Below are 20,947 nucleotides of genomic sequence, written 5' to 3'. Positions count from 1 at the left end.
TGGGGAGTTAGTTAGACAGAGAGATATTATTGATATATTGTCATTCTAATTGCACGTTGATATAGATATATTTTATAATAGAAAAAAAGTACAATTTTACAATTAAATTAAAATTACATATTTTGTGTAATAGTAACATCATATTACCTCAAAAACAGTTGAAATGTCTTTAATGTATGCCTATAATTATAAGCTTTTATTTAAGATATAAATTATAAGTCTAGGACATATTTAAGTGACTTGATTTCTATTTAAGTCAAAATACCAAAAAATAATTGGTTTTTGGGGTTGAAATTAGTTTTTTAGGCAGCAATTTTTTTGCTTAATTTTTTTGTTTTCTTCTTAATGAAGCAAAAACAGATCTGAATCAAATGTACTTATAAGTCAAGTAAACATCACCCTAGTACTCCCTACCCCTACTTTATCTCAAAAGTTAATTGAATTTTTTTAATTCATAAAAGTTTTCTTAAAGTTTATACTAATATTGAAAAATTAAGGCCAAAGTTAATTTATTTAAATAAATCTGGGTAAGGCTATTTTGATTGGCAAATTAATAGCTAGATATGGTACAAGTATTGCTACTATAGATGGATTTTTTAATAAAATTTACACTGTATTTATATTAAGCAAAAAAATAACTTAGATTAAAATAATTAAAAATAATCATGGATGATGAAGCAGAAGTTTACAAACTGTGGAGAGTTCGTAGAACATGCATGCAGGTAAAGCAATTTTTGAATAAGTATTTATATGTAGACAGTTTTATTATGAAGTACATTTATTTAATTTTTTACTATTAACACCTTAGTGATTCAGAATTTAAAAAAATACTGTTTTTGTTTTTCAATAGTTTAAAGTGGCTCATTTGGTGCTAAATACTAATACAATTCTAAGCTTAACTAAAACAACTTTTGTAGACAATATAACAATTTTTTTCATTTACAAAATCAACTTACAATCAGATAAAACCCAGAGATAAAACATTTTTCACAATTTAGTCTTATTTTATTGAGTTGTAACTAAGCTATAGGTTGCTATTTGCAGATTTTAAAAGCTCAAAATATTTTTGAGTTAAGCTGGTTGAAGTTAGAGACTACAATAGTACTAATCAAGACCCCCCAATACCTAAAATAACTTCTAAAGAGGATTTTCCATACTTTGAAAAAATCTCAGGCTAAATTGGTCTCAGTCAGGCTAAATGAAAAAATAATTGCGCATGAACCCTGGACCTAGTTAGATTAGAGGCTATATTGGGGTAGGGAGTACAGCACATTTTATTGGTCATATTGTAAAATTCCTATTTGGACATAAGATTTGGATGAGTTTTCGTTTCAGTAAGAAGAATCTAGAAAAAAATGTTTTGGAAAAAAAAAATAGCTGCCCAAAAACCTAAATTCAACCCCAAAATCACATATGTTTTGATTTTTGAACTTAAATAGTAATAAAGTCATTTATACTTATATAAAGTAACTTGAAATTTATATCTTAAAGAAATCTTGTAACTATAGGCATACATTAAAGACAATTCAACTGCGTTTGATGTATTATGACATCATTATTACACAAAATATGCAAATTTTGTTAGTAAAGTTGTACTTCTTTTCTAGTATAAAAAGCAAATTTACCTGCTGTTTTTACTTTTAGTTTCTTTGGTTTTGAATGAGAATATGGGGAGTTAGTTAGACAGAGAGATATTATTGATATATTGTCATTCTAATTGCACGTTGATATAGATATATTTTATAATAGAAAAAAAGTACAATTTTACAATTAAATTAAAATTACATATTTTGTGTAATAGTAACATCATATTACCTCAAAAACAGTTGAAATGTCTTTAATGTATGCCTATAATTATAAGCTTTTATTTAAGATATAAATTATAAGTCTAGGACATATTTAAGTGACTTGATTTCTATTTAAGTCAAAATACCAAAAAATAATTGGTTTTTGGGGTTGAAATTAGTTTTTTAGGCAGCAATTTTTTTGCTTAATTTTTTTGTTTTCTTCTTAATGAAGCAAAAACAGATCTGAATCGTATGTCCTAATAAGCCCATCAAACATCACCCAAGTACTCCTTACCCCTAGCTATATCAATATTTTTAAACAAACTGGAATTATCGAAACAAAAATATTTTGATTATTAAGTGTTTTTTTTTTGATTAACTAAGGGTATAGGGGTCCAACATTTTTTTTACTAAAATAACATTGTCTCTTATATGAAAGCTTTGAGTACAAGCTACAAGCCAGTTTTTATGTTTAAAATCTTAATTAACTTTTGAGATATTGTAATTTTTGTTAAAAGTTTCCAATACTAATGTATGGACTGCAAATTTTTTGGGGTCAATTTTCTAAAAAGCCAAAGACCTTTTTTTGAAAGTTTATGTTCTTTTTATAGTTATAAAGGCTTTTAATGTTGCAATTTTGAAAATATTTAAAAATGAAAAAAAGGTGATTTTTTCAACTAAAAGTTTTTTTCTTCAAAATTAAAAAAAAATTCCAATCGTTTTTAAATTTAATAATTGACTTCCTGTGCAAATTTGAAAAAGATTAGTTAAAAAATGAAGGAGAAGATAGATTTTAAACTAATTAGTCTTTGTTTGTGCCTTCCATTAAAATCTGTTGAGGTCACCGACTCTAATTGCTTGTGTCTCAAAAATTACTTTTTATTACAGGTTAAAAGTGTCTGATAGCTCAGAAAAACTCAATTAAATAAGATCAACTTGTAAAAATCAAGGTGGATCCCTACCTCCCCTTAACTGACCATTTTGTATTGTATGTATTAAAGTTAGTTTAATAATTGTCTTTGCGTTGATTATTTTTCTACTTTAGTTAGATTTGAGGCACAAACTAAAACGGAAAATTATTTCACTTAAAATCTATCTTCATCTATGTTTTTTGAGATAACTACCTCAAATTTTTAGGAAATGTTCCTTGATATATTTAGAAAATTCTGTCCGTTAGCATTTCAAAATTATTAAATAATAAAAATTTAAAAATTTTTTGCTTTTGTTCCAAAACAATTTTCTAAATACTGCAAGGAACATTTCCTGAAAATTTGAGGTATTTATCTCAAAAAGCGTAGGAGAAGATATATTTTTAGTGATTTCTAGTTATGCTGTTTTAGTTTGCGCCTCCCATAAGGATCCTATTGCTGCCTCCAACTTCGACCGGCTATATTTCAAAAATTATTTTGAATTTTTATAATCTGTAAAAAGCATCTTGTAGTTTAGTAAAAACTAAATAAAATAAGATCAAATTTCAAAAAAAAAAAAAAAGTGTTTTACCTTATTAGCATTAAGATATTCTTTTGTTTTTAGTGAAAAACTGTGTTTTAAACTTTGTTATTCTGCAGTATCGTTTCTGAAGATATGCAGTTATAATTTAATTAAATAATTAAAAGATTTAAGAATAGCATCTGAGTATTTTCGATTAAATTGTACTTAATTTGTTTTTTAAAAGTTTTAATTCCACTGTGTCCATGTTTTTTTTAGTTTCTGTACAATAGCCTAATTGTATTTCATGTATTTGATTTATTTATTCATTATTTAGTACTTGAAATTTATATAACAAGTTTTCCTACAATAATTTTTTTTTTAAATTTTAACTACATTTTTTGCATGGTTTTTCATTAAAATATTTTATTTAATATGAAATGGTAGTTTGTTAATTTGTTTAATGGTGAAACTTAGTAACTGTCTGAATTTTGTAATAAATGTTTATTTTTTAATGAGAAATCCCAAAAAATTTTCTTAAAATTTTTATTAGTTTGTTACCAGAAATTTGATCTTTTTTAAGCAGAAAATTAGATGATAATTTTTTTTTATTAAATTAGTTGTTTAAACTAGTGATAACTACTATATCCACAATTTATCATCTGGCTGGATTGTCTTAAATTAAGATTTGGAGCATAATTTAGATCCAAATACTTAGAAGTTTTCATAACTATTGTTGCTAAATTGCTAATCAAATAATTTTTTACCAAAATATTAAAAAATATTGTTTATATTGAGGATATTTTTTTATTTAAGCTTTGCCATGATCGTGGTTATCTTGTAACTCAAGCTGAATTAGATCAAACATTAGAAGACTTTACAACTGAGTTTGGTGACAGACCAAGTGAAGGAAACCCTTCAAGAAACAGTTTGACTATTCTCGTTTCTCATGGAGAAGACCCAACTGACCAGCTTTATATCTTTTTCCCAGGTTAGTTCTGTTGTTATGACCTAATGTCTCTAAAAATGTTTTCGATTTCTTTTTGGAGAAAAATAAAAATCATAAGTTTCCATTGTTATAATCTTCAGAATTACTTGCAATCAAGGTTGTTATAATTGAAGTTTGTGTAAAAATATATATTTTAAATGTAATAGTTTCTTTTAGTTGGATTGTCGATATCTAGTTTTAACAAGTGAAATGTTAGAAAATTAAATTTAAGAACTGCTAGATGTATTAAAGCTTCTATTTTTAGAAATTTGTTTTAATGACAAAGTCACAGCAAACTTAATGATGATAATTTAGATGTTATTATTTTCTGTTATTCAAATCTTGCAAATGCTTTGATAAAAAGTGCTATTCTTCAATTTTGGTTTTCTTAAGTTTCAAATACTACGTTTACTTTTTGTTGGTTTTTGAAAATAATTAAAATTAAATTTGTCTATTTTTGTACAGTTGCCAAAACTTTTATTTAGATTCATGCAATCATTGTACGAACAAAAAGACAAAATAAACAAAATAAAAAATTGTAGTAATAAATTTGTATAGTGTAATCTAATCAAGCCAAATTCATGGTTCTTTAACATTGTATTATTTTGTTACACATACTGGAATAAATATGTCGAGTTGTTTTTATACCTTTACAGCTTAATGAATTATTGTGATAAATATGCAATTATTATACAAACTAAATCTCCTAAATTCTAAGATTAAGTAAATAAAGCTCTAAAATATCATTTTACAATTACAATAATATTTAAAATTGAACAAGAAGCTATGCTTTTTAACTTTTCCAAAAGTATAAAACAACAGATTAAAAAGGATTGCCACGGGTCAGGATAAGTCAGGCTAAGTTATTTTATTGGGAAAAGTCATGCTAATTCAGATTTTTTTACAGTCAAAATGGCAAAAAGTCATTTTTTTGGGTCAAAATTGAAAAAAAAAAATTATGTGTACAAATACTTTAAACAATGAAAAATCTGAAACGATAATAAGTATAAATATAAACACACATATTTATTATGAACACTAATATATAGGTAAAAGACCTATAGTTCAATTATTCTATATCCCCTCCAGCTCATTTAAAGCACTCTTCTTATACCCTAGAGCCTTCTTATACCGCTCTTAAGCTTTCCTGGCGCATTGAAATTTTTTAACCAACGCAAGGCAAGTGGCACCTTATTTTCTATGGAACTGAAAGATCAGGAATGTGCTTACTAAATGTGTTTCATTTGGCACTCTTGGAGTCTTCTGTATCCTCTATAGGAGAATCATGATGTTGATGACGTACATTGCCTTTATGGTGAGCTGGGTCGATAAGACTGTCAACCATTGAAAATTTTTGTTTCAATATTTGTTGAGACTAGGTTGTACAACCTTAGAAGACTTCTGTTTCTCTGCGTCAGTCTCTGTGAGCCATCAATTCTTACCACAAACTGATCATGTGGAAGCATTTCTATCACCACTCACTCCTGATCCAGTTATGGGCACCACCTTGGTTCTGCAATAAACACCTACTGCCAACATACAGAGGTTGCAACTTTCTAGTGTTATGCTTGATTGCTTCTGAATTTTTAACGTATCTTGTACAAAGTGCCTCTTCTATTAGTTTCCATGCTTTTATTCATACAGGACGCAAAGCAGGATTAGAAAATTTGTTCATATTGTTCAAAAATGCAAAACTATCTTGCAGCTGATGTCCGTATATAACTTCAGCTGGGGACACTTGACAGTCGCTGTTAGGGGTTTTTCTTTACTGAAGCATTTTACCCAGAAATTTGTCACTATCTAGACTGCTTTATTTGTTAAAAGTAGACCTTAAAAGTCATTTTGCTTGCTTTTCAGCAACTTCCGCTCTCCTGTTTAATCTTGGATAATAAGCAGAAGCTATTGAATGTGTAACATCCCAGGTATTTAAGAATTCCTTTGTTGAACTGGACAAGAACTCAGATCCGCCAATGCTCAATATCTCCTCAGGTACTCCAAACCTGTAAAATAAGTCTTAATAATACTTAATCAACCCATGCAAATTTGCTCGAGAGATTCCGCTGGGTGTGGAGAATAATTCTGACCGGCCTGATAATCTGTTGCCCACTACTAGAAAATTATTTCCAGCAAGGTGGAAAAATCTGCAAATATCTTTTTAAAAGGACTTGTAGGAGGATCAGATAACTTTTGTGGTACATATGGTTGGTAGACGTCTTGAATTCTTTCCAACTTGGGTCTATTGCCCCTGTTCTTAAAGTTAAAGCTCTTGTGTTTTTTCTGCGGTTTCTATTGGGTCTGCCACCAGGATACCTTCCGTGGCCTGGTTATTGCATGAATTTTGAAGGGTGGTTTGAAAGACTTGTAATTACCTCAATGGAAGCCTCTGGGTCTGTTTATCTCATAGTTTTCCAATCTGGCAATGATCAATGGAGGTATTTTGACTTCAATTCCTATGGGTTTCTTTATCAATAGTACGTTGTTGCGCATGTTCCACAGGAAATCCCTGCTTTAAACTTTTGTTTGCGCCTTCTCTGGAACTTTTCTTATAGTTGGGCAACTGTAGATTACATTCTGTGAGCACAGCTTACTTTGATCTTTTTAATTTAAATTTGCAACAAATTTAATATGCTAATGAGGCAGCTGAGAACCAATAGTGGGAAAATATCTATTGATAATTACGAGATCAACCATTTTTTCATACGAAAAAAAAAACATTCAGTGACTAAGTTGCTTACATAGATAACACCATTGCAGCTGATAACCTCATTCTCTGGAGAATTCTACTAAAAGTAGCTTTGAAAGCTGCTAAAATGTTTACTGGAATGTTTATTAGCAGCACGAATTGTAATTGATACAGGAAGTAAATCATTCTTTTCAAAACCAGCATCTTGAAAGTCTTTCCACCCCCAAAGATTTGACTGTGCACCAGTATCAGCTAATACACTTACCACAACAAACTTATTTGTACTGCTTATACTAATTTTTATTGATCCACGTGAATGGTTTAAGGATTTGGCTGGGCGCGATTTTTTTCTTTCAAATATAATGTTGTTCAACATAATCTGCTTATTAGCGTGTAATGACATTATCTGGGTATCCTGTTGTATAAAACAGCTTTTGATGAACATGAGAAGAATTCTGGGCCATCAAAAGCTGTTTTATACAACAGGATACCCAGATAATGTCATTTCACTTTGTGCAGGTCAAGCAGTCTGCAAACTATATCACATGGATGATTTGGCGTATTGTAGTTGCATCCATGAATTAAACACTTCATTACAACCATTCAATTCAGTTATTAAAGATTTCTCATGAAGAAAAACTCCTTGTGTTTAAATACTTTATTAGCAATGAAAAATCTAAAACAATAATAAGTATAAATATAAAAACACATATATAGTATGAATACTGATATATAGTTGAATGAACTAAAGTTAAATAATGCTACAAAAATAACAAAATTCAGATTTTGTCAGTTTAAATTTATAAAATTGCTTAATTTCTAATGCGTTCATTTGGTATAAATAAATAAAATGTCCTTTATAAAACAGCAAAAAATTTTATATTAACATATTGATCAACTACCCTTCTTGAACAAGCAGTTTTTGTATGCTTTTTAGCATTGATGATCTGTGGCAAGGACACTTCCATAATGAAACTAAAATATACACACAAAAGTTTATCTTGCACAATTTTAGAATTAAAGTGTTTTTTGTTTAAGTAAATATTTAAGTTATTTATAACTAAGCACTAAGTTTAGTATTTTATGTAACAAATTTATGTGTATACTATACCTCTTTATATTTACAAATTTTATACTAAATGATAAGAGGAAATGTTTTATATAACAGAAATATAGTTTACTTTTTATATATTTTTTTACAGTTACTTAAGGCCATAGGGAGGGGGTCCGACATTTTTTTTTTACCAAAATTAACTTTGGCTTTTATATGAAAGCTTTAAATCCGAACTACAAGCCTGTTTTTATAGAATTCAAAAATATCATATAACTTTTGAGATATTTTATTTTTTGTAAAAAGTTTCCGATACAATTGTATAGACCGCAAATTTTTCGGGGTCTATTTTCTAGGAAATTTAAAAATTCACTAAAAATCTATCTCCTTCTTCATTTTTCAAGCAATCTTCTTCAAATTTTTAGGAAATGTTCCTTATATTAAAAGAAAAAAACGTTACTTTAGAATTTAAATAATGTAAAAAAACAAAAAATTTATCACAAAAAAAAAGTGTTTTTTTTTTCATAAAAATAATATTTTTACAATTTTTTTTTTTAATTCCAAAGTAACGTTTTTTTGTTATTGTATAAAGATTAGACTGTGAAAGTTTGAAGAAGATAGCTTAAAAAATGTAGGAGGAGATAGAATTTTAAATAAAATAGTCTTTTTTCGCTGTTTTAGTTTTCCCTTTCCACAGGGAACCTATTATGCGGCCCGACTTTGACTAGTCATATCTCAAAAAATAATTTGAACTTTTTAAAACGATAATAAGCATCTTCAAGCTTAGAAAAAACTCTTTAAAATAAGATCAGTAAAAAACATGATTTACCCCCCCCCCCCCTATGGCCTTAAGTATATTCTTTTCGAATTGATTTTTAATTTAAGGATTTTATATTAAATGGGTTAGTTAGTATTTTATTAAACTAAGTGAACAATTTATATAAGTGTTACATGTTTTAGAATACTATTTTTTTATTATTAGATATTATTACCTTTTAGGTTATTTTACAAATTTTATGCTATGTCTGACTATATTTCGCTGATAGAGATGTTTATTGAATTACATCAATCATACACAGATGGTTCAAGTGACGTAATGGAAGTTAGATGATTGAGTTAGCAAAAAAAAAACTCTTATAACCTGTAAAAAAATAATATTGAAAGCTTAAGATAGTTTCAAGTGTTTGATTCTGTATTTTAGAATAAGTTTAAATTGTAAATTTTTCACAGCTTGGTCTGTGGCAACCCTGCACAGATGCACAAAGTGAAGACCACTGTTCAATAAAACTTAAATTTTTCAGTAGCTAAATGACTAATGCGTTTAAAAACAACTATTACTAATTATATATATTTAGGTATTTAGGTTACATGACAATTCAAATTAAAAAAGAAAATTTAAGGGGACACAACTAAAAAATTTTAATATATTTAATATAAAATAATCTCTTGTAATTCTAATTAAGAATATATACTAAAAAGAGAATTTTTAAATTAATATATTTTAAAACTTTAGCCATATCTCAAGAAGTATTCAAAGTTTTGTAAAAAAAGCTTTTGTAGGTCTAATTAATAGTATTACAGTAGTATAAATTACTTTAGAAAAATTGTTGATTAAAAGAGATGATAAATACAGAGTTTAAAGAATTTGAGTTGTCAGAATTTAAATTGTCCAAATTTTCGCACCCATATATTTAATATAAGTTTTATATGAAATGTTAACATTTTTGCTCTTTACTAATTTTATAATATTTAAAGTAAATTTTTGAATAATTTTAAACTAATTATTTACAATAAATAAAAGAATAAATAAAATTGTTTAACCTCTGTTATCTAGATTCTAGATAACCCAATTAGGTTTTTTTTAATCTTAAATACTTGAGTTATGATATTGTAATTTACTTTAGAAAAAAACAATAGAAAGATCTCAAATTATGTAGTTATAAGAAGACGAATTTTATTTTTTTCACAGATTATTACATACAACACAATGCTTCACTCATATAGTAAACTATAATAGTAAATTATATAAACTATAAAAAGTAAATAGAATATTCTGTATTACTTAAGATCTCTTATAGTTTACTGTAAGAGTGAAACATTGTTTTGTTTTTAAAAGTCTGTAAGAATAACATTTAATACTTAAGTTAAAAAAAATTTTGGGCTTCAGAGAGTTTAAAACTTATATAATCGAAACACATTTTGATAGTTCTGAAACAAAAAGCTAATGTTAATAAACTTGTTGAAGTTGTAAATTATGTTCAAATTAAAGTAACGTTTGCTCTTGAAATATAGTTTTTTAGATTATAGCTTTCTTGAAACTATATTGGAAACTTTAGTTTTTATCTTCAATGTTTAGTTAGTTATTAATTGAAAATGATATTTTTTTCTATTCATTAGAAAATTTTAAATGAAATTGTTTTAAAAATTTAGCCATGTAAATATGTTAATTTTGTTGGAACCTTATATCGTTCCGTTTTTCCTTATCAAACAAGTTTTTTTTCTCTACTTAATCTAGTTTTATTTTGAATTAAGTGAAGTTTTTTTCAAGTGGAATTTATACGTTTCATACTAAGAAGAACATTGTGTTTTCAAAAACACACTCATAAACGTGTTGAATATTTAAACAGAAGATGCAAAAGTGTCATTGAAAGCCATCAAAGCCTACTGTCAGAGAATGCAGGAAGACAATATCCAGCGAGCAATTATTGTGGTTCAATCTGCAATGACACCTTCAGCAAGGTCTGCGTTGGACGATCTTGCACCCAAGTACATACTGGAACAGTTTATGGAACAGGAACTTCTTGTTAACATTACAGAACACCAGGTAAAAGTTATTATGTATCATTGAGATACACAAGACTCAAAAATCATAACAATATTTATTTCGTGCTTAACTCATCAGTTGTTTACTAAGCAATAAAAATAAAGCAGTAAAGTTTACTAAGCATGAAATATATATTGTTATGAAATTTGAGTCTTGTGTATTTTTTGAAATAAATTATTAAAGTGTCAAAGAAATGTTTAATCATTGAAATAGTGAAAAATAGTTTGTAACACATAAACAGTAATTTAGAACAGTTATAAGTGTTTTTAGACTGATATAAATTTTTTGACTATTAGAAGAAAATAATAGTTTAAAGAGTAAGTTTGTTATTTTTTAGTTGACTGTAAAAAACTGGAATAATATTTAAATTATAAAAGCTTATCTGCAGGTTGATATTTTTCATTCTATAAAACCTTAAGTGATATAATGATTTAACTAGAAAAAAATGTATCTGTTTGAGCTTCAACTGTTTTTAAAACTACATCATTCAAGAAATATCACAAAACACATTCCAATATTATTTATTTAAGAACTTATATCCAAGACTTGTCAAAAACTCTATGTTAGTAAGTTTAACTGAAATTAATAATATTGTAGTTAGAAATTTAAAAGTTAATGAAATATAAAATGACTTTGTAATCAAGTGTAGATTTAGAATAGGGGTGGGCAACGTACCGCCCACGGGCCGGATCCGGCCCGCAGAGTGAAAATGACCGGCCCCGACCGTTTTTTAAACATTAATGGGATCCGGCCCGCAAATGAAAATGACCGGACCGCAAGCAAAGTGACAGGCCCACTAAGGGTCAATATAACAAAGTTTTAATAAAACTTTGCATTATATTTTTACAAATCAAAACTGTAAGAATTTGATTTTGAAAACATGCTAAAAAATTAATTTGTAACTTAATGTGTAGTAATAAATATACCATTTTGTCCTAATGTTTTGTGTTGTTCTAACTTAGTTGGAATATCGTTTTGTTAAATTACCCCAAGCAAAGTGTTTTTTTAATTACGATATTTTACATACATACCTTTGTCAATTAAATGTCAATTATACTTTAAACATTGTTTTTACACCTGACATGTCTTAAAATATATCTTAAGTTGTCAGTCTTGAGAAAAATTTGTGAATTTTAAGGATTCAAAAAATGTGAATCCACTATATCAATATAACTAGATTCCGGCCGGATCCGAAACTTATATTTTAATTGTATTCCGACCGGATCCGGATCTCGACTTAAAATTAGTATGCAGTCGGATTCGGATCTAAAAAGTCATTATTTGACTGGATCCGGTAAATAACTAATTCAAAATATTCCGGCCCGCAAAAGACTAAATATTTCCGGATCCGGCCCGTTGATCGAAAAACTTTGCCCACCCCTAATTTAGAACTTAAAAATTAACAAAATGCTGAAGCTAAAACACATTACTTTTTGCTATTAAAATTTGTTATATTGAACATCTATCTAAAAAGAACCAACAATGAAAACTTACAATAATTACAAAACTACATTAAGGGCATAGGATGGGGAGGTAAAACATTTTATTTAAATTAATTTTTTTCTATTTTAAATTTAGTCTTTTTTTACATATAATTAGATAAGCTACTTGTTACTTTTTACCGCTTGTTGAAATAGAAAATAAAGCGATCAAAGTTTATAGTAATAATATTAATAGCCTTAAATAGGTTCTTTATGCAAAGCGCGCAAGCTAAAAGGGCAAAAACTGATTAGTTCACTTAAAATCTATCTTCTTTTCAGTTTTTGGGCAACTATTCAAAAAAAAATTTCAGAGTTATCTCTGACAAATTTTAAACAACTTTTAGGAGACAGACTTAAATTTTTGGAAAATTTTTTTTTTTAAAAAAAATAAACAACATTTTTTTTTTGATCATAATTTTTTATCACTATTTTCAAAAACCCGCTTCCTAAAAATTGTTTGTAATATTGAAAAGTAAACAGTTATTAAATTTTAATATTTCCTTTAAATTTGAATTAAATTGCTTTAAAAATGAAGGAGTAGATAGATTTTTATATTTATTTTTTTAATTTCGAGAAAATTTGCCTTGAAAATTTTGAGTTTATACGGTTGTATCGAAATGTTTTTACAAAACTTTTTATATCTCAAAAGTTAGTTGATTTTTTTGTTCTATAAAAAGTATTTGTATACGTAAGCTTTGAAATAAGACCCAATGTTAATTTCTGTAAAAAAATGTTTGACTCACTCTGCCCTGAAATAAAATTATTGAATTTACTATATAACTAAAATATTTGTACGAGATCTTATAAAGATAAATATTTTTTAATGAGCTTTTTATACTTAAGTCTAAATTAGTTTTATTATAAACATAAAAAACATGATTGCAAGAAATAAAGCACACGTTTTAACTAGTGATGTACCGGACTCACTATCCGGATCCGGCTGGATATTGCCATTTTTGTCTGATATCCGGATTCGGCCGGATCTTGATATGAAAAGAAGTCCGGATCCGGCCGGATACTAATTTGAAAACAAAGTCCTGGTCCGGCCGGATCCAAATTTGAAAAAAAAGTCCGGATCCGGTTCCGGCCAGATCCTAACAGAGATCCGGCCGATTCGGATCTAGTTGGTAAAAAAGAGCATACAGAAAAGTATTTTTTCAAAAACAAACCATTTGTAAATTAAACACCTACCGTGATTGGCTCATTTTTAACACGTGACTAATTTACATTTGTTTACATTTAAACTATGAAATAAACATTTCAGAAATGCAGCTCTTTACCTATGTTTTAAAATTAAAAACTTTACTACCAAATTGTTAGGCTAGTTTTAAGATTTTTTGAAAAACTCAGGCTAGTTTTCTTTTAGATTTTGAATGAGTTTAAGCTGATCCATTTTTCAATATTTTGTGATTTTCTAGTTAATTTTGTTAAAGAACTTTATTTTAATTGATTTTAGATTGGTAAGGCTATAGGGGGGGTCCTCCTTGATTTTTACAAGTTGATCTTATTTAATAGTTTTAATCTTAGCTACCAGATATTATTTCTGTAATGTACTTTAACTTTCTATCAATTTTCCTTATACTAAATTTAAAGTTATTCATAGTTTTTTTTAGCTTTTATAGAAATGAAATTTTGAAACTACAAATGTAAGCTCTACTTTTTATGTGAAAACTAGTGATAAACTGGACTCACTATCGGGTCCGGATCCGGCCGGATATTGTCATTTTTGTCTGATATCCGGATCCGGCCGGGTCTTGATATGATAAAAAAGTCCGGATCCGGCCGGATTCTAATTTGAAAAAAAATGCCAGATCCGGTTTTGGCCGGATCCTAATTTGAAAAAAAGTCCGGATCCGGTTCCGGCCGGATTCTAATTTGAAAAAAAAGTCCGAATTCGGGTTCGTCCGGACCCGAAATTATAGGTCCCGTACATCACTAGTTTTAACTAACTTGAGTCAACTTGAATTTTTAAAAACAAGTTTTTACAATCAATTAAATAAAAAAAATTGAGAGAGGTTACTGGCTAATTTTTCTCGCATATGAAAATAACTTAGATTAGAAATATTATTTTTAGTTATAAAACTAAAAGTTCTTGTTTCTTTTATTTAGTTAGTAACGAATTTTAACTATAAAAGTTTAAAAATAAAAGTTCAAAGTAATATTTATGATTTTAATTTACCCTATGAAAATGTAAGAATGAACTTAAGTTAAATAAATTGATAAATATGTACAGTAAAGTTCATTGTTGTAGCTTTTATAGTTACTTTCTTAGTTTTATGAAGTATGTTATATTGCAAAAAATAAAACTATTTAAAATAAAGTTGGTGCCGGATCACGAAGTGCTGTCGGATGCAGAAAAGAAAGAATTGTTAAGCAGGTACCACCTTAAGGACCACCAACTGCCCAGAATCCAATCAAACGACCCTGTTGCTAGGTATTACGGTTTGAAGAGAGGTCAGGTTGTTAAAATTGTAAGAAAATCAGAAACTGCAGGAAGATACGTCACCTTCAGGATGGTTCAGTGAACATATTTGATGTCTTAATAAGTTAGAAAATTTTATTGTTAAAAGTAAGTTGGGGTATTTAAAACTTATTAGGGAAAAAAAAAGATTTATTTTTCAAAGATTGAACTATTTTAAAATATAAACAGTTTTAAATAAGGGGTCACCTTTTTTAGAATATTAGTAGTGACCCCTAAAATTATTTAACATACTTTTTCTAAAAGTAGCTGGTAGCTGTGTTTGAATATTTGTTTTTAATTTTTGGTTACAATTTTAATGGTTGTTTTTTAAAAAATTTGATTATAAAAACTGAAATATGATCCCTATAAGGTAATTTTTAATGCAATCTTATACATTTGGTCTTAAATTGATATGTTATAGATTGTTTGTGCTTTTAGTCAATTTTTTTTTAACTTATCATAAGTAATAAATTAAAAAAAAATTAATGTGTAGTTTTTTATGCTTTTAAAAGACTATGTAGTTTAATATGAATAATTAAAAATGTTTAGTTGGAGAAATATGACTTGTAGTAAAATATTAAAAAAATACTCGGGTTGAAGTGTTACCTATATTCATGGTTTGTAAGCGTCAGTAAAAACCAGCTAGTTTAGTAAATTTTACAATATTAGTAAATATCAGATTTGTCAGTACTAATGTTCAAATTAAAAAAAGTTTTTAAATTGTCAATATTTTGTCATATTTATTGCATAATGGTAGAAATTTTCACCATTTATATGTTAAAAATGTATTTAGAACTATTAAGTTTTTGGTGTAAAATAATTTAAAAAATCGATATGTTTATAAGATTGGTTCATTGAATTTTCATAGATGTTTTGGTTTTTAGCTAACGTATAAATTTATCTATTTTTTATTTATTTAAAGCATTTTCGTGTAGTTTTGAAATCTGATATTCTGTGACAATTGAAGGTTATAGCTAATTATTTATTAACTTGAGTTGAACTATTTATACATTATGATATGAGTGATAAGTACGTGTTTCTAAAATTTCATTATTGAGAAATGTTTATCATATTTGCAGACTTTATTAGGAATGAGTTTTAGTGTTAACATTAATTTCGTTGCTAGTAATTTGCTTTACAATTCTCGGTCTCGGGGTTTATTGGCAAAGAGCTGGGTATATCTAAAGTTAGTGTATCACTTGAACTGTATCTCAAGTTATTTAAAGAATAAGTAATTTAGTAGTTGCAACTTAAATAGCAATTTTATTTTTTAAAACGCTTATAAATGGGACAAACTAATTAGTCACGCTGTCCGAACTGGGTGTCTACTAACAAGGTGTAGGAAAAATATATCTAGGTACAGAAAAAATGATGAAATTTTTTTTAGGTTAGAGTTATGGTAAAGTTACATCTGGTCTAGCGCCAAGTTGATGGCTACCAAATGAACACAGCTTTTAAAATGCTAGGCTAAATCAGGTCATGTCAAGCTAAGTTTTAGAGTTTGGCTTACGAAATCCATACTGTTTGGTTTAAAAACTTATTTAGTTTGGTTGTTACTCACAATAAACTTATACTACATTTAGTTTTATGGAAATAGAAATATTTAAAATTATTTCATATTTAAAAATACTACTTAATTAAATAGATTGATATATAATAATAATAAGTTATCAAATTAAAACTAACAACAAATTTTAATTAGATTTTATGGCTATTTATATAGTATATGAACATAATGGCCTTTGAACAATCATATGAGGAGAACTTTGATGAAGTTAATTCAAAATAATAGTACAGATTGCAAATAAAATAAAACAAAGATTAACTAATAGTAGTTATGTACCGTTTGAATAGTATAAATCTTTCAAAAAGTACCTTTTTTTATTAATTTACTACTAAAATGGTCAAAAAAAGGTGTACGTTAAAGACCTGGAAGAAATTTTGAAAACCTTGAGAATAATTGCCAAAAACCAATGACCACCCTGGGAACGGGTCAGAATGAAGGATTACAAAAAAAAAAAAGAAACTTAAATCATATTTTGACAATTTAGACAAGAAAAACTTGGAATTTGTGAAATTTTGAAAACACCTTAAGTTTCGAACAAAACTCTAAAAACCCTTAAACTAATTTTAAACTGTTATTACATGATAAGTAATAAATTTCACGAAAAATCTATCATAAAGTTAGAACTTTTTTATATCATTAAAAAACGCATTTAAAGTAGCTTTACAGTATATTTTCAATGTTGTTACACTATTTAATAAATTTTTCAAACTTATGTTAAATCATATATTAAACATAGACCAAAAAACTTTTGGAAACCCTCGAATAGTATGGCGTCACTTTAGTACGGAGTTAAACTTTAGCATCAAAGTCATTTCACATGATTCTATTTTATGCTGATATAAATTTTGTATTTAAATGTATAAAAAAGAACTAAGTAAAATATTAAACTAAAATTTTACAAGCTTCAAGTGTGTTACAAACTTAAGCTCGAACTACAATTTTGTTTTTAATTGTACTTCTAGTTATTTCTAAACAAACCCTAAATTCTTTACTGATAAAATGAAAACGTATTTTGTAAATTCATTTTACTTTAAAAGTTTAACAATGACATTTTTATTATTTCAACAATTTTTTTTCTATTAGTCTAGAAACTATTTACGAGCTATAGTTTTCTTAAATTTGATAAATAAGCTTAAACACAGCTAATCTACTTTCAGTTAGTAATCTACCGCATCTTATTATCCGTAATTTGTTGATCCGATAGATCACTAGTCTGTATAATTAACACGACATCTGCTATCCGAGATTAAAGTGTTCAAATCAATATATAATAAATATTTTGACATACAATTGAAGTATTGCCATCATAAAAGTTTGCTAAACCTACATTTGTATATCAAAAGAACATAAAAAAAGACAACATTTTGTTTATCATAAAACAAATAACTGTAAGACGTAGCTATCTTGAAAAATGCCAAATTTTGTTTTATTAAACATATCGCGCTACCTAGAAAATAATTTTACAAAATAAGTTTGCAGAACTTTTAGCGTAATAGCTTTTACCTTTAATTTAGAATTTTTTTTTATTCGATTTTAGCGAAGACATCAAAAAACTTTTTACATATAGGCTCTTAATTTGTATATGCTTTATTATTGCAACTTAAAGACTTATTTGGTTTAAAATGGTACTTTCTCCGATTAGTAATTTTACTACTATTAGTACTACTATTAATTTTAATGTTTGCGGCACGCTGAACACTTGTTTTTACACAGTGTTGCTGCGAGCTGGAAGAAATGTTATCCTGGCAATTATTGTAGGCTGTTGACCCCCGGTTTAGCGCAACAAAGCAAGTCGTAATAATATGTGTTTATTTTATCAAAATGTAAACAGTAAGACTCTTTTATATTTTCTCGGTGAATTACTCTATACATACCATAGGTTTAGAATTATATTGTTAACAAAACTTTGTGGCAGAGTAGACAGAGGGTTGGTATGTCTATTGAGTACTTATTAAACACTTGGTTGTTTTGACTTGAAATTTCATGCTCGAGTAAATTTTCTTAATCGGAAAAGTAAACAAACTAACCTAGCGTATTAGTTTTAATTATACAAGACACATAATTTAAATAAAACTATATATATTTCGAGCAATACTCATCAGTAGAGTACAAAGCTAACAAAAAATAAAATTTTTACAAACTTATATAGTAACCAAGTAATCATTAAATAATCAAGAGATTGATGAAAAAAAGAGTAACAGTTAAAATCATTTAAGATTATTTGCGTTATAATTAATCTAAAGTAAAACTATACATTGATATAATGAAAACATCACTCATAAAGTATTACGATAATAAAGAAACAGTATAGTCAAAATCTTTTTGCTTACATATACAGGTTTCCTTAACAAAATACAAATAGCTTCTTATTTAATCAAATCGAAAACATTACTATAAGTTTTATAAATCTTTAATCTATTTACAATATAACTGTTTGCACATGTTGAATTTTTAAGCAAATGTTTTGCAATTGATGAACGTTTAGATGCATTTAAAACTTTGACCGGTATATAATCTTTCTTATCTGAAAATCAAAAGTTCTCTACACTCTTTCCGATATGCTTTTTATCCTTTTTTTTAGATGTCCTGTTTATAATCCAATATAGCTTGCTTTACAGCAGCAGCTATACTGGTAAATTACCGTACTTTTATTGAAGTTTGATATTGGATCCTTACCACCTGTTGTTAGTAGTGGTTTAGAGGTAGAGACGATTCTAGGGTCTGCTGCATCATAAGCATTTGTTATCAATTGTATAACTTTCTTTTCTAACATTTCTGACTTTTATTAATGAATGGAATTTTAAAAGTAACTCCATACTTTTTAGGTCCTAATGTCTTTATTTTATCCAAATTTTTAAAATGTAAATGAATTGTTTTGTTAACTAACTATTGTGGGTACCAGGGGCGTATCGTGGGGAGGGACGCTGGCGCATGCGTGCCACCAAAAAAAAAAGAAGTAGAAAAAAATGCAATATCTTTATCCTTTATTGTTTATTTCTTCTGCTTAATTTGCCTTTTTTCAGCTATTTTTTTCTAGTATTCGAAAAGTAAAACGAAATTTCGAATACCAATTAGTGACAAGTTAGGGAAATTACCCAGTATACTGATTCGGTGCGTAATTGCAAATGCGCACCGATGTTGATGAAAAACTCCATAAGGAAAAATTTTATAACTTCATTAACTTCATAAGAATTTAGACTCAAACAGTACGCAACTAGTTAGTGCACCGCAGTAGTATAACCTTATGACAGATTTTTTTACAAGGAAAAATGCTAACATTTTGTTAGCAAACCATAAAGCTAAACCTGTTTTATAGTGATAATGATTCAAGAATAAACAAATTGTAGTAAAAATAGCAATAAAAAACTGCTAATAAAATAAAAATAAATTGATAATAAGAATAAAAAACATTAACAACATAATTTAAAAGAAAAATTAAAAAAAGAAGAAAATAATAAATTAAAACAAATAATAAACAAACAGTTCATACTGTGATTACAGTTTTAATCTCACTATACAAAAAGTATTGTTTAAATTATCTAAAGTTTACAATTTTATTAAAAGTAGTTTCCTTTTTTATTAAGAAAACAAACAAATTAAACTTTGTTATTCTATCAGCCATAAAGTTAAAAATTAGTTAATTTTTCTAGCAAGTTATTTTAAAATTTCTTGAGTCACATCATAAATAAATTTATAGCAACTTGTAAAACAGAATTTTTACAATCAATTTTTAGTCTAAAAGACACAGATGATTAATTCTAAATTTAAATTTATTTAGTTTTAAATCAAATTTTAAATGAAATTAAAAAAAAAATCTTATATAAACTATTTGTAGTATTTAAAAATGCTATTCCCTATAGATCTTAGAAAAACTGATTTTAAGGTAAGTGAAAAGTTATATTTCTTGTCAATTTTTAAAAGCATTGAAAAAGTTGACCTTTAAAAAAGTTATCTTCTAAACATTTTGTTTTGTATCAGAAACATTTATTAAAATCTTTCCACCAACTCAGGATAACTCAGGATTTTATGAAGTTTTGGAAAACTTTAGTATGACTCAGTAAAAATCAGGATAACTCAGAATGTTTTAAGTATTTTTAACCTCAGGCTGACTATTGATAGATTTGTTTTTTTAACTCAGAATAGATTTAGTGGTTTTAAATGCTTTGTTATAAAACCTAGTTTCTATTAGTTTAAAAACAATAAAAAAATCTTTGAAAGAATTTTATGAGTGCTTATGATGACATATGACATTTTAAAAATAACTCAGGACAGTTATTTTGACTCAAAGAGTGGCAAGGCAATCCTGATATCTTCAAAGTTAATTGTTTTTTGTTTTTTTTTGTAAAATATTTTTTATAATACTAAAGAAAAAGAAAACATTTATTTTCATTAATTTTTAGATTATATTTTTTCTAAATATACAAAGTAATATTGTATGGAATGTTGCAAGTCTAAAAATATGTCAGATAGGAAAATTATCTGAAGTTCAAAAACTTGAATTGAAAAATAGCAGACCAACACCAGATATTATTATTACTCAAGACTGCAGTTCAAGTGGTATGAAATTTTTAATTTTAATTTTGTTTATTTTTAGATTTTCTTCATTAGTTAAGATTTATTTTTACAGTTTTATATTGTAATTTAGGTAAAAGTGTAGAAGTTAAAAAAAAAACTAGC

General features: G+C 27.1%; 1 protein-coding gene across 1 annotated transcript; it reads left to right on the top strand.

Moving 5' to 3' along the window:
- The first annotated feature begins 589 nt into the window (after window positions 1-589).
- Window positions 590-15,183, top strand: LOC145830253 (DNA-directed RNA polymerases I, II, and III subunit RPABC1-like). Its single transcript, XM_082938196.1, has 4 exons — window positions 590-722; window positions 4,032-4,206; window positions 10,565-10,761; window positions 14,564-15,183. Exons 1-4 carry the CDS (start codon window positions 666-668, stop codon window positions 14,765-14,767), a joined length of 633 nt encoding a protein of 210 aa, XP_082794322.1. The 5' UTR covers window positions 590-665; the 3' UTR covers window positions 14,768-15,183.
- The last annotated feature ends 5,764 nt before the right edge of the window (window positions 15,184-20,947 follow it).

The sequence above is a fragment of the Thalia democratica genome, chromosome 2, assembly GCF_965202585.1.
Source record: "Thalia democratica chromosome 2, ktThaDemo2.hap1.1, whole genome shotgun sequence".
NCBI classification, from domain to species: domain Eukaryota; kingdom Metazoa; phylum Chordata; class Thaliacea; order Salpida; family Salpidae; genus Thalia; species Thalia democratica.
Note: the sequence above shows the minus strand (reverse complement) of the source record. Positions and strands in the feature narration are given on the sequence as shown.